The sequence below is a fragment of the Taudactylus pleione genome, unplaced genomic scaffold (assembly GCF_031769625.1).
Source record: "Taudactylus pleione unplaced genomic scaffold, aTauple2 ptg000015l, whole genome shotgun sequence".
In the NCBI taxonomy this organism is placed as follows: domain Eukaryota; kingdom Metazoa; phylum Chordata; class Amphibia; order Anura; family Myobatrachidae; genus Taudactylus; species Taudactylus pleione.
Genome location: NW_028284417.1, coordinates 5,853,415 through 5,868,470, shown reverse-complemented (window position 1 = coordinate 5,868,470; position 15,056 = coordinate 5,853,415). Strand labels below are relative to the sequence as shown.

Here is a 15,056-nt window from a genome sequence, read left to right as displayed (position 1 = left end):
AATAGTTCTGGAAGATACCAGCATGATTACTTACCCTGGACCCCACAGAAATCCTAATCTATCCCTGCCAGGAGTGTCCACAATTTTGCAACAACTTTTCAATGTCTAGGAAATCCTATTTAAAGATACACTTTATTAATGCTAATTGATGGGACAGGTAGCTGTGCGGAGGTGTCTCTGCTCTCATTGAGGTATACTGGGAGGTTTTCTAGGTAAAGGAAACATCTCCTAAGAGCATTCCCAAAGGCCTCAAAACACACACACAAAATATTATATCAACTGAAAGGGTGGCCAAGCTTTTCAATTTACCGTTCATTGTGTAACTTTTTCTTCAATATGTTAATTAAGCAAATAGTAGTTCTGCATTAGACTGTGTAGAAATAGGTCATCATTCAAGGAAACCTGCAATTTGACCAGAAGTCAGAGACAGAATATAAGTGGGGCAACTATGGCACCCCCAAAGTAATTGTTCTTCACATATGCAGTTTTGCTGCCTGCTGTTGAGATAGCTGTGAGCGCTCAGTGATCTGATGAGGACAGACAACAATAACAGCAGGTAGAGAAAGGGTTTACAAGATCTGTTCATACATAGGAAATGCAAGTATAAGGTGTCACTAGCATGCAGCACTGCACTAATTGGTAATCAGCCTAATGATGCCCATTTGCAATGATTGTCAGACCTTCTCCAAAATGAAGATAAGAAAAGACACTCTATAAAAATAAAAGGGAATCAAATAAATATTTCATGAACACTGAAAATGAGATACTGCAGGAACTGGTATTTTAAAAATGTCACTGAAATATCTGTATCTCACAAAGTTGTGGAGCACATTTTATGTCCAAATAAACTTATTTTAGTACAACCTGTGATATGTGGAAGCCTTACGCATATCAGTTTTGAACAAAATAAAGTAAAAGTTATATTATTACATGAAATTTATAAAAAGCCATTTAAATTGTTTTACTTTTCAAAATATGTCATGTCATGTCAGCCAGCAAGGATTGAGGAATACAAGCACAATGCTGTATTATAGCATCACCGTATAATTTTGATAATTAATTTTATTTACAAGAGCCCCTGATCTAAAAGTTACTTACTCTGGGTCCCACCCAAATCTTATTTTGTCCCTGCAAGGTGTGGCCAGAATTTACCATACAACTATGTATGTGCTGTTCCTTAAAACTGAAAAGGTTAGCAAGAAACACTTTTAGTTTCATTTCTTAGTTTCCCCTGTGGGAGGAGAGCTGATAATAAAAGGAAGCACTTGGCATCTTTTTTTAACACATGCACATCATTCAGGAGCAGGTAAGAAATGGGAGACAGACATCAGAAAGGTGGACGGAAAGAGGTGGCAAAACGGCCAAAGGACCCCACAGGCAGGAAATACCAGACTTCTACGCACAGTGAATCAAGCAATGATGAATTGGCAGCAGGAAAATGGAAATCAGACAATCTTGAAAGATATATGGCAACATCAGAGATTTATGACAAATCTGTTAGGGAAAAGCAACAGAAATCAAAACAAGCTCATCCGATTAAGGATAATCCTGCACACTGCACAGATGAAAGTAAGCACCCTCAGAGAAAACCACTCCGAAAAGAAGCTGGAAGGAGTTTTTCAGGAAGTGGAGATAAAGAAACTGAAACCACACCAACAGATAATAAGGATATAGTTCAACATACAACCAACAGGAAAAAGACATTTAACAGAACAATGAGCGCACCTCCAATCAATTTTCTTCCATCAAAATTTAGTGAGAATTTCAGGTCACTAAGTCTAGAGAGTTACGAGAGTGATGTATACCACCCAACTGTCCCTAATTTAGTGGGGCAATCCCAATTTGTAGCCCTTGGAAGGGCTGGCGCTTCACCCCAAAATGCTCTTTTCTTGGAGAATAGGGGCGGGGCATGTGCAGCAGGGTTTGAAACCTTCTCAGATCAGGGGCATGATGGGAGGTATGGATATGTTAGCCAAAAAAGCAACAAAATGTACAATAAGCCAATACAGATCAAACATACACCAGACAATGGCAAACATGAAGATAGTCGCTGCCTGGTAAAGACATCTGCAGAAAAAAGAAAAAATTTTAAAGTAAATGAGGAAAAAAATAGCAACATCCTGAACAAAGGGAATGGTGAGATAACAGAGCACAGTGCAAGGGATAAAAGAACTGTTAATTCCAAAAACCCTAAGAGACTGAAGGATGTGGTGGAGAGATTGAGAATGAAGATGAAGGACATTTCCGATGCAGCAGACACAGTTAAAAAGGTCATTAATGCAATTGTCACATCTGACCATCTAAAAAAAGATGTTCTTTTCAGTAAAATAGAAACATTTTCTACTGGAAGCTACTATGAAAAACTCAAGGTAAGATACCAACCTTTGATTATTATCATCATTATTATTATCACCATTTATTTACTGTATATTGTGCGACATGGGTTTTGTTTCACCGTACATTAGTGATAGAACATAAAACAACATTATACAGTTTACATATCTACATACCTACATTATCACATAAACACGATGTGTAAGCTATATATTCACATAGAGGAGACAATAGGAGAGAGGATCCTGCTTGCAAGATCTTACATTCTAGATGAAATGTGGGCAGTTATAAAGAGATGAGTTTGAAAGTTGGTAGGATGGGTGAAAATATAATTGAGCATGGGAGGACATTTCAGAGGTTGGCTGCAGCATGGGAGAACTTCTGAAGCCCAAAGTGAGGGGAAGTGATCAGAGAGAAGGTGAGGTTCCGGGCATTGGAGTATGTTTGGAGATGAGATTGGATATGTGGAGGAGAAGTTTAGTGGCTGAGGGTATTGTAGGTGAGTGAGAGTAGGTTGAACTTGATTCTGGATAGTACAGAGAGCCAGTGGAGGGTCTGGCAGAGAGGGGCAGCAGATATAGAATGACGAGAGAGAAAAATTAAGCTGGCAGAGGATAGACTGAATAGGGGCAAGGTGAGGGATCAGAAGATCGGTGAGAACAAAGTTGCAGTGATCATGGTGAGAGTTGGTGAGGGCAATGATAAGAAGTTGTGTGATTTCCATGGTGAGAAAAGGACTGACTCTGGAAATGTTATGCAGTTTGAAGCAGCAATATTGAGAAAGGGATTGAATGTGGGGGATGAAAGAGAGGTCAGAATCTAGGAGGCAAAGGAGAAGGGACTATTGTTACATAGTATCTTTTCAACTCCTCTAAGCAGGACTGCATGGAGCATGGCATAAATATTCCCTCTGGGCAAGCCAGGGGGAATGCCTAGAGCTTCTAAAGTGCTAGGCTACACTTAACCAGCAGCCCTCCCCTAAGGGCAGTCTTCCTACCTAATCTGGACAGTTGGGAAGCATTTAAACTAGTTCAATCAATTTATATAAACATGTTGTTAAATAGCCAGTTATATGTAAGATTATACTTTCCAGAATAAAGTCTAGGTAAGAAAGAAAGTAGTGCGCTGATGATATCAATGAATTATTGTGCAGAAATGACATCATTGACAAGAACATAAAACAAATTTATATACAATACATAATGAGATTATTGTAAAATAACATTTTGGTTCTCTGTAAAACCATTATCAAGACATAACATAACATAAGTAACATCAATACTCTCAGACATTTTACAACAAGTTTCTATTTAAATACACATAGTACTCAGTGAGTGCTAAGTTATACACCTCCTACTATGCCCCAATATGTTAATCCACTATTGTAATGGTCCCGAGACTGTTTCCCATATCACTGAAGCAATGTAATGATGATTTTAGCACTGCTGTATAAGCAATACAGTTTGGAAGATTAGCAGAATAAAAAATATGCCTGCGTTCGGTTTTACCCATTTCATACATGGTACCAGCAGCATGACAATATTAATGCCATATATGTATACAAAACAGAAAAACTTTTGCTATCGGCGCTAACAATAATATACTGCAAATTTATGTGTGTGCAGCAAATAAAACAAAGGAGATTTTGTCATGATTTGATCAAAGCATTTAAGCCTGCAGCCCAGCATCAAGGGACCCCATTTTTCTGCAGGTCCCTAACACTAGCATATATGCCTAGCACATCATTACATTGCAGTTAAATGTACTCACCTCCTAGATACAGAGGGACACATCTATACAGGAGCTGGCTGTTAGCCACACCCAACTTGGCTTTTTATAGCCTTAATTGAAAGCTGCCATGATAGCACAAGACAAAATTTTGAAACAAAACAGAAAAGAAATATGCCTGCGCTCGGTTTTACCCATATCATACATGGTACCAGCAGCATGGCAATATTAATGCCATATATGTATACAAAACAGAAAAACTTTTGTTAGCGCTGATAGCAAAAGTTAGTGGGGGAACTCCATCCCGAAGTCAAGAATCTGAGTTTCCCTGGACGCAGAAAGAAACTTCCCTATTTTTTGTTGTTGTTTTGCTGCATGCATATACAGCTGTATCCGGCTACATCTTTGCTCATAGCGAGCCATACAGGCTTCTAAGTCGTGGCATAAGAATAGTGCGGCATGGCGCGGTAAGACTTAACAATATCCCCGGCATGCAATACACAGCTTCACCGCTGGGTGGCCAGTGATCCACTGAATAAATGTGAATAAGTGGTGAATAATACAGCAGTGGATAGATACAGTATGGCACTAAAGAATACAATAGAGCAAAGTGTAAACATTTCACATCTGATAAACCCGAAGCAGATAATAATTAAATATTCGTTTTCTTAGAAAATCAGGCTAATAGCACAAATAACACAATCTTATATAAAAAAATAAAAAAAAATTGAAAAACAGAGAAAGAGAAGGACAAGAATAGAAAAGCAGAGAAGGGAAGGGAGGAGAAGAAAGAAGAAAAAGAGGGACTATCGTATGTATAAGAGTAATAATAGTTGTTACTCTAAGGATCATAATTTATGTTGTGGATGAGGTGGAAGACATATAATTCCTATATGTATCTGAAGACTTATAGTCTAGCCAAGGCGACCAGGTATTGGCAAAGTCAGAGGGCTTATCTAGAGAGGAATATAAAATATCCTCCATAGACATAAAATAATCAAGCCTACAAAACCAGTCTTTACGTGTAGGAGGAGTAGTAGACTCCAGAGTACAGGTATTACAGCACGAGCTGCGTTACTCAGATGGCGAAGCAGGGATTTCTTGAACTGGGATAGTGGGACCGACGAATGGTTAATTAACCAAAATTCAGGGCCCGTGGGAATGGGAAAGCCTAAAATTTGTTGAGAGATACAGATAACATCGGACCAAAAATTTGATAGTGAAGGACAATCCCACCAAATATGTCGGAGAGAGCCTACAGCGGAAGAGCATCTCCAACAAGTATTGGGAACTGATGGGAACATGGAATGCAATATGACCGGATGACGATACCATCGCATTAAAATCTTATATTGTGTTTCCCTAACGGTAATACAAATAGAGCTAATGTGGGTTTTAAGAAAGATAGTCTGCCAGTCCGAATCAGAAAGAGTTAGATTTAAATCTCTCTCCCAAGCCTTAGCCCAAGGTGGAATGCTAGACACTTGACTGGATAATAATAGTTGATAAAGGGCAGATATTGTATGAGTGGGGGATAGTGGAGTGACACACAATTTCTAAAAATTAGTGAGGTCCCTTTTTGCTAAGGTAAGCCTGTAAATAGTGTTTTTAATACAGTATGCAGTAATTCTGCATGGCAGGCTATTTTTGGCAGTGATGTGCATCACTCACACAGTGATGGCATGTCTTACAAATTAGTAGTGGGGTTTTAGCAGTCCTGTATGAAATTATCAATGAACTGCAAGTCTCAGCCCAGAAAGAGATGATTCACAGTTGCGGGAATGTTGGCACTGCTGTGCCACTAGGAGCTTGTACAACTAATCTGTACACATCAGTAAGTGCCAGTCACTGCAGCACTTCAGAAAGTGGTGTGCGGGGCTCACATAGTAATGGCAAGTCTTAGAAACTAGTAGTGGGGTCTGAGTAGCGGTGCATAAAACCATCACTGAACTACAAGTCTCAGCCCAGAAAGAGGTGTCTCTGGGTTACAAACTGTGCGTTTTATTCCGCACACTTGCGTTAATGTCGGCACTGCTGTGCTACTAGGAGGTTGTACAACATGTCGCCAATCTGTACACATCAGTAAGTGCCGGTCACTGTGGAACTGCAGAAAGTAGTGTGCAGGTATCACACAGTGATGGCATGCCTTAGAAATTAGTAGTAGGGTCAGTTGGATTTCACTGATGCGCTGACCCTGACATCTGGGTATAGGCGAATTGCTCTAATCAATCGTAGATGTATGGGGGACTTTACTCTTGCTTTGAGCAATCTAGTTATCACAAAGGGATATTATATATGTTTATATACATACTATATTGTCTGACATCAATAAACCACCAGGTTGTTTCAGAAGAAATAGGTTGGAGGTGTCAGGGTCACTAAATATACATATGGAGGTATGGCTGTACCTTATATCTAAGGCACAAGTGAGAGAGTCATTTATAGATTTATAATAGATTTATAGGTATTATACATATTAAAATGATGAAACAAAATGATAAAGATGAGATGGTGAGACTTCGGGTCTGCGGATCTAGCTAATGGCCTCCTTTGAGCTCTCCTTCCCCGTGCGCCAGAAAGCCTCCTAGTAACATCTCAGCGCTTGGGCTCATGATCGGCTGACACACCACGGGACACCGGAGATAGTGGTGAGTAAGGGTAGAGTGTTCTCCGGCTCCCCACCAGCTGCACACCATGGAACTCTGCACACATGCTGTGTGCATCTGCCCGTAGCCTCCATCTTGGAGCCTGGCTGGGTGTCCCCTTCTCCTGCATCTCTCCCTTCTCTCTGCAGCTTCCCTGGGCTACTTACCTGGCTTCCTGGCCTCCTAGTCACCGCTAACTTCTCCCTCTGCCCCTTTCCTGGACTCCGCCTGCTCATTTCTGGGACACTGAAATCACCTACAGCCTGAGGCAGCCATGACAGCACAGAAGTGTGCAGCTGCCTGACAGCCCTGCTAGTCAGGAACAGCAAGAGCGCTACAACACAACACTGTGCTTTCCTCTATTTTAGCTTATTACAAATGGGGAGCATATAGTGGAACATGGATAATGGGTAAACCCCAGAGGGTTGGCAGAGGAGGTTCCAATGTTAAAGCCAGAGAGACCAGATCTACTCCCTCTACAGCAGCCAGCCCTTCATCATCCTCAGCTAGAGAGAATATAAGGGAAGGTGTCTCTGATCCCTCTAAATACAGCTCGTCCTCTGTAGCTAAACCTCAAGAGGTTGCTGATATAATTTCGCCTTTACTGGATAAAAAAATGGCTGGCTTGAAAGAGTCTATTGATTCAGCTATGACTCAAATTAAAGAACATGGGGCACATTCTGATGAAGCTGAAAAATTAATTTCCACTTTAGAAAATGACCTCATGGTGGCCCAAACCCTACTTCACTCGCAAGAATCCTCAATTACAGCCATGCAGGAGAAACTGGAGTTGAAATCGTAATCACCTTATTAACTTACGTATAATTGGTTTCCTTGAATCCATAAAAACAAAAGATCTCATGGGTTTAGGGTCTCATTCAGACCCGGTCGCAAGCGCTGAGCGCTCGCAACTGGGTCGATGGTTAGGCCCTGCGCCAGCGCAGCGGCCGCACTGAGCGTGCACAAGCCCCGGAGTGAGAGAGAAACTCTCTCGCTCCGGAGCTCACTACAAAAGGGCCTGCTGTCGATGTTGATCGACAGCTCGGCCCGTTTTGTAGGCGGGGCGGGGGGTGGTTTCACAAATGGAGGCGTTCCTTAAGGAACCCCTACCGTTTTGTGTGGGCGGCCGCACTGACACCAGCAGTGATATAATCGGGATGCCGGGCGCCTGTCTCCCGGCGTCGGGGAAATGATTGGCGTCTAGATCCCACGGCGGGATAAAGCAGTTGGGAAGCCGGCTGCCGGGATTCCAGCATGAGAATCTGCATACACATAGAGGTTTCCTTTTGTTACTTAACTGTTACCCTCCTGCTCGCTGGGACGTGTGGGGTTGTTGTTCTTTTGTTTTTGCTGCTGCACGTTTGATAGATTGGGAATTGGCTGACTCTGCACTTATTACAGCCTCTCCCTCGATAATAAAGGGGCATATTAAGTTCCTCACATGAAACGTAGAGGGCTTGAATACACCTATAAAACGCTGAAAAGTGATATTGCTGTACATCAAGACACCCACTAGAGAGAAGGGAATCCAAATGTCCTTAGAAATAACTGGATAAGTACATATAAAATGGCCTCTTTCACCTCAAAACAGAGGGGAGTGGTTATTAGTTTTCATAAGTCTCTCCCTTATAACATTTAGATACATTGTGTGATGAGGATGGGCAATGTATCTTTATTAAATTACATTTGTAAGGGGAGCTCTGTACTATTGCCACGCTTTATGCTCCCACGGGCTCCAATACTGTGTTTTTTTCTGATACATATACCTGATTGCAGAACTGGGCTGAGGGTGGTATAATTTTGGGTGATGACTTTATCGCTACATTAAATCCAACATTGGATAAATATGGACACTCTAGTGGGGGGCAGGGCAGCAAGCCATCAGCATTGCAGTTGTTAGTTAGTTATTTTCAGTTAATAGATCCTTGGAGATACCAACATCCCGTGGCATGGGAATATACATTCTATTCTCACCCACACCACACGTTCACTAGGATTGATTATTCGCTGCTTTCATCTGGGTTGATCCCCAGAATCTAAGATTCTCATGTAGAAAATATTGTACTCTCTGATCATGCTCCTGCTTGGTTCACTTTGTCCCTTTCCACTCCCAAAATGTCTTTATTTAACTGGTGAATTCCCACATATTTGTTTAACTCTCCTGATTTTAAATTGTATTTGGAAAGACAATTTTTAAATTACGTTGATGATAACATAGAACATGTTGAAGATATAAATTTATTCTGAGCGGCTTCTAAACCGTTGTTGTGAGGGCAGATTATAGCATATATGGCTGACAAACGGAAGTGCCTCAACCAAAAATTTCAAGCGTGGCATTATCAAAGTCTTATGCGGAAATGCTCAGAATTGATACTCCGGATACTCGCCATACGTATGCAGACACTAAAGAACTATGACACCCTATGTACGGAACATACCCAGTGTAATTTAGACTATCAAAAGCATTGTTACTTTTGGTAGGGCAATAAAGCAGGCAAGCTTTTGGCGAATGTAGTTACAAGTCACAGGGCCCTTTTCATATATTGAAGATAGTCTCTTCAGTGTCAAACACAGGATTTTGAAAGAGGGGTTTCCAAATTCTTGGTTACCGAAAAAACATCTAGCCACAAATATATAGATGCCCCCAGTAGTGCCCCTTATATACAGTGCCCCCAGTAGTGGTCCCCCTATTTAGTGCCCCTTATACAGTGCCCCCAGTAGTGGTCCCCCTATGCAGTGCCCCTTTATAGTGCACCCAGTAGTGCCCCATATACAGTGCCCACAGTAGTGGTACCCCTATACAGTGCCCTCAGTAGTGCCCCTTATACTTTGCCCCAGTAGTGGTCTTCCCCTATGGAGTGCTCCCAATAGTGCCTCTTATACAGTGCCCCCAGTAGTGCCCCTTATGCATTGCCCCCCTATGTAGTGCCAGCAGTAGTGGTCCCCCTATGCAGTGCCCCAGTAGTGCCCCTTCTACAGTGCCCCCAGTAGTAGTCCCTCTATGCAGTGCCCCCAGTAGTAGTCCCTAATACTGACACTTTTATAATAAATTGCTCTACAGTTAATTGCTGCTACATACTCCTACAGGTACTGACGCTCTCTCGCTGTCCCCTTAGCCTACATACATACACTGACAGACACACTCATACATGCAGACACTTGCACTAACACAGACACACACTGCGCACTTACCTAAAAACACCACCTTCGCCCGCCCGCACCCCCCCCCCGCACCTCCATCTACAGCATGCGGCTCCGGGACTCGACAGCGATGGCAGCTGTTGAATAGTGTCACCCGGCGACAGTCACTCTCATCCTCGCTCTCGCATGCTGGGTACTGACTGGAAGGGGCTTGCGCGCTGAACTCCCCCTACAGCCAGCCCAGGCGGTATAACAGGGACTCTTGGAGAAAAAAAAAAGTTAAATTGTTCAGCTGCTCGGGCCAGCGGCGAATGGAGCAACAGGCAGGGGTGGTTTCTGGGTACTCGGAAACCCCCCCCTGTGTGTGCGTGTGCTCTTCCGAATGTTCTTTACACAGCACTTAGCGAACTCCTTCTTAGATTATTATACCTGTATGGTGTACAGCTGGGGAACACTCTACCCTTACCTACCACTATCTCCAGTATCCCGTGGTGTGTCAGCGGGTCATGAGCCCAAGCGCTGAGATGTTACTAGGAGGCTTTCCGGCACACAGGGACGGAGAGCTCAAAAGGAGGATCCACCCACCAGAAGTCGGATCCACCCACCAGAAGTCCCACAATCTCACCTTTATCATCATTTTAATATATATAATAAATATAAATGTATTATAAATCTATAAATGACTCTCTCACTTGTGCCTTAGATATACGGTACATCCATACCTCCATATGTATATTTAGTGACCCTGACACCTCCAACCTATTTCTGCTGAAACAACCTGGTGGTTTATTGATGTCAGACAATGTAGTATTTATATTAGGGGTGAGCGGGTTCGGATTTCTGAAATCCGAACCCCCCCGAGCCCCCCGATCCGAGGCAGATCGGAGTCAGGCTCGACTTTTCCCGCTTGACTCGGATCTGAAATCAAGGCAAAACGTCATCATCCCGCCTTCCGAGTCTCACGGGTTTTGGAACCTATATAAGGTACCCGCGTCGGCGCCATTTTCTCAATCGGCTGTGGACAGTGAAGAGGGAGGGTGGGAGTTAGGGCTGGCTGGGCTGTGTAGTGTAGTGTAGTGTAGTGCAGAGTAGTGTTGTGCTGTGCTGTGCTGCGCTGTGCTGCTGTTGTCCACTACTTCAAAGTCCATAGGGGCTGGCTGTGTTGTGCTGTGCTGCTGTTGTTAATAGGGGCTGTGTCCACTACTTCAAAGTCAATAGGGGCTGGCTGGACTGTGTTGTGCAGTCAGTTCTCCATAGGGGCTGTGTCCACTCCAAAGTCCTGTGCAGTGTCCCAGTCCTAAAGGGGTGCTGTAGTGTTGTCCAGGGGGTGCTCTGTCCATCAGGGGTGCTCCCCCCAAGTGCTAAAAAAATAATATTTTTTGTGTGTTTGTGAATTGTGTGCGCAGTAGCCGCACGTGCATCAACAAAGTAGTGCCAAGCGTGCGCCTGTGTCATAAGTAAAGGGCCGGCTGGCTTGACCATTAAAGGGTGCTGTAACCCCCAAAGTACACTCCAGTCCAAACCAAAAAAAAAATTATTTTCTGTGTTTGTGAATTGTGTGCGCAGTAGCCGCACGTGCATCAACAAAGTAGTGCCAAGCGTGCGCCTGTGTCATAAGTAATGGGCCAGCTGGCTTGACCGTTAAAGGGTGCTGTAACCCCCAAAGTACACTGCAGTCCAAACCAAAAAAAAAATTATTTTCTGTGTTTGTGAATTGTGTGCGCAGTAGCCGCACGTGCATCAACAAAGTAGTGCCAAGCGTGCGTCTGTGTCATAAGTAAAGGGCCGGCTGGCTTGACTGTTAAAGGGTGCTGTAACCCCCAAAGTACACTCCAGTCCAAATCAAAAAAAAAATTATTTTCTGTGTTTGTGAATTGTGTGCGCAGTAGCCGCACGTGCATCAACAAAGTAGTGCCAAGCGTGCGCCTGTGTCATAAGTAAAGGGCCGGCTGGCTTGACCGGTAAAGGGTGCTGTAACCCCCAAAGTACACTCCAGTCCAAACCAAAAAAAAAATTATTTTCTGTGTTTGTGAATTGTGTGCGCAGTAGCCGCACGTGCATCAACAAAGTAGTGCCAAGCGTGCGCCTGTGTCATAAGTAAAGGGCCGGCTGGCTTGACCGTTAAAGGGTGCTGTAACCCCCAAAGTACACTCCAGTCCAAACCAAAAAAAAAATTATTTTCTGTGTTTGTGAATTGTGTGCGCAGTAGCCGCACGTGCATCAACAAAGTAGTGCCAAGCGTGCGCCTGTGTCATAAGTAAAGGGCCGGCTGGCTTGACCGTTAAAGGGTGCTGTAACCCCCAAAGTACACTGCAGTCCAAACCAAAAAAAAAATTATTTTCTGTGTTTGTGAATTGTGTGCGCAGTAGCCGCACGTGCATCAACAAAGTAGTGCCAAGCATGCGCCTGTGTCATAAGTAAAGGGCCGGCTGGCTTGACCGTTAAAGGGTGCTGTAACCCCCAAAGTACACTCCAGTCCAAGCCAAAAAAAAAATTATTTCTGTGTTTGTGACTTGTGTGCACTGTGGCTGCACGTGCATCAACAAAGGAGCAGCGCCAAGCGTGCGCCTGTGTCCCATAAGTAAAGAGCCGGCTGGCTCATTTCTTAAAGGGTGGTGTAACCCACAAAGTGCACTACTCTCCAGCAAAAATTTAAAAATATTTTCTGTGTTTGTGTGCGCTTTAGCCGCACTTATATATCAATATAACATAAATGGAGGACCAAACTTTCTCCGATAAAAATAAAATAGGGAAAGATCAAGAACCACTTCCTCCTAGTGCTGTTGCTGCTGCTGGGAGTTGTTCATTATCCCAGAGAGGAAGTAGGAACATCACTACTTTTACTAAACAATTGACCCTCCAACAGTCCCTAGCGATGAGGATGAAGTACGACAGCAGTCATCCTGAAGCAAAACGTATAACTGAGGCCTTGACTGCTATGTTGGTGTTAGACGTGCGTCCGGTATCCGCCATTAGTGCAGTGGGATTTAGACAATTGATGGAGGTAGTGTGTCCCCGGTTCCAAATCCCGTCTAGATTCCACCTGCATCCTCAAAGCAGCAGCGACAAGCGTGCGTCTGTCTGTTAAAGGGTGGTGACACCCTCAAAGTGTGCTACACAAACAATAAAAATATTCTTCTTCATTTTTCTGTCTTTGTGAAATGTGTGGGCTGTAGCCGCACCTGCATCCTTAAAGCAGCAGCAACAAGCGTGCGTCTGTCTGTTAAAGGGTGGTGACACCCTCAAAGTGTGCTACACAAACAATAAAAATATTGTTCTTTTTTTTTCTGTCTTTGTGAAATGTGTGGGCTGTAGCCGCACCTGCATCCTTAAAGCAGCAGCGACAAGCGTGCGTCTGTCTGTTAAAGGGTGGTGATGCCCTCAAAGTGTGCTACACAAACAATAAAAATATTCTTCTTTTTTTTTCTGTCTTTGTGAATTGTGTGGGCAGCACAAAGCAGCAGCGACAAGCGTGCGTCTGTCTGTTAAAGGATTACATCGGTAACAGCATCGAAGTAGGCATGTCAGACAGTCCGTACCTGTACTTGCAGGAAAAAGAAGCAATTTGGAGGTCCCTGTACAAACTGGCTCTATTTTACCTGAGTTGCCCCCCCTCCAGTGTGTACTCCGAAAGAGTGTTTAGTGCAGCCGGGAACCTTGTCAGCGATAGGCGTAGGAGGTTGCTTCCACAAAATGTGGAGAAGATGATGTTCATAATATGAATTATCAACTCTTCCAGGGAGACCAGCCTCCAGAACGTACAGAGGGACCTGTGGTTGTGGATTCCAGCGGGGACGAATTAATACTCTGTGAGGATGAGGATGTACACAACACTGAAGAGGGTGAGGAATCGGTGGATGAGGAGGATGAGGACGACATCTTGCCTCCGTAGAGCCAGTTTGTGCAGGGACAGATTAATTGCCAGCTTGTTTTGTGGGGGCCCAAATGAACCAATCATTTCAGCCACAGTCGTGTGGCAGACCCTGGCGCTGAAATGTTTGGTTTGTTAAAGTGTGCATGTCCTGTTTATACAACATAAGGGTGGGTGGGAGGGCCCAAGGACAATTCCATCTTGCACCTCTTTTTTTCTTTGCATTATGTATAGTTTGGGGCCTAGTTTTTCAAACTGCCATCCTGTCTGCCACTGCAGTGTCACTCCTAGATGGACCACGTGTTTGTGCCGCCCACTCGTATCTCTTAGCATAGTCATCCAGCTACCTCGGTGCAACCTTTTGGACATAAAAACACTATTGTGAGGTGTGAGGTGTTCAGAATAGACTGGAAATGAGTGGAAATTAAGGTTATTGAGGTTAATAATAGCATAGGAGCAGAAAAACCCACAAATTCTGTGATTTTAGCTGTTTTTATGCTTTTTTAAAAAAAAATACAGATCCAAAACACAAAACCCAGAACCCAAAACACGGAAGGGTGGTTTTGGCAAAACCAATCCAGATCCAAAACACGAAGAAAGATCCAGATCCAAAACCAAAACACGAAAAGTGGCCGGTGCACACCCCTAATTTATATAAACATATTAAATATCCCTTTGTGATAACTAGATTGCTCAAAGCAAGAGTAAAGTCCCCATACATCTACGATTGATTAGGGCAATTCGCCTATACCCAGACGTCGGGGTCAGCGCATCAGTGAAATCCAACTCACCCTACTACTAATTTCTAAGGCATGCCATCACTGTGTGATACCCAGACACCACTTTCTGCAGTGCCGCCCATGCTGTCGCCGGTACCAGAATGCCGGTACCGATCTGGGGATGCTGGTAGGTAGCTGGGGTCACAGCTAGCGGTGACCCCTGCTACCTGGACTGTGGCTGGATGTACGGGGGACAAGGTAAGCGGTGGGGTCCCGTGGTGGGACACCCACCGGGAACACAGTCCTTTTTGGTCCCCAGGCAGGGGGCTCCCTGGGGACCGGCTGCGCTTGGGGCCAGGTACTGATCCTGCGCCTTCCACTAGACCACCAGGGACAGCGGACTGCAGCATGTGCGGTACAGCGCAGCGTCCCAGGGATTAATAGCAGGCCAGGGGAGAACGCCTTCCCTGTCTCACAGCCGGCGTCTCCCCCGCTGCACAGTGCCATTCCACAGCGGTCTGAGCGGGCTGTGTCAGCGCTCTTCCCCCGGGCCCGCCTCCTCTCTGCTCCTCGGTGGCCATTTTCTCTCTACATGTGCTGGGGATGGCAAACGCTGCT

The 15,056-nt window shown here is 44.2% G+C and overlaps 1 protein-coding gene across 1 annotated transcript in view; it reads left to right on the top strand.

The window, feature by feature from the left end:
• The first annotated feature begins 1,313 nt into the window (after positions 1-1,313).
• The window catches only part of LOC148542088 (cyclic GMP-AMP synthase-like), a 52,572-nt gene continuing 38,829 nt past the window's right edge, over positions 1,314-15,056 (top strand). The window contains exon 1 of the mRNA XM_088470522.1: positions 1,314-2,369. Within this exon, the coding sequence (XP_088326648.1) occupies positions 1,314-2,369 (1,056 nt within the window). The remainder of the gene's footprint in view (positions 2,370-15,056) is intronic.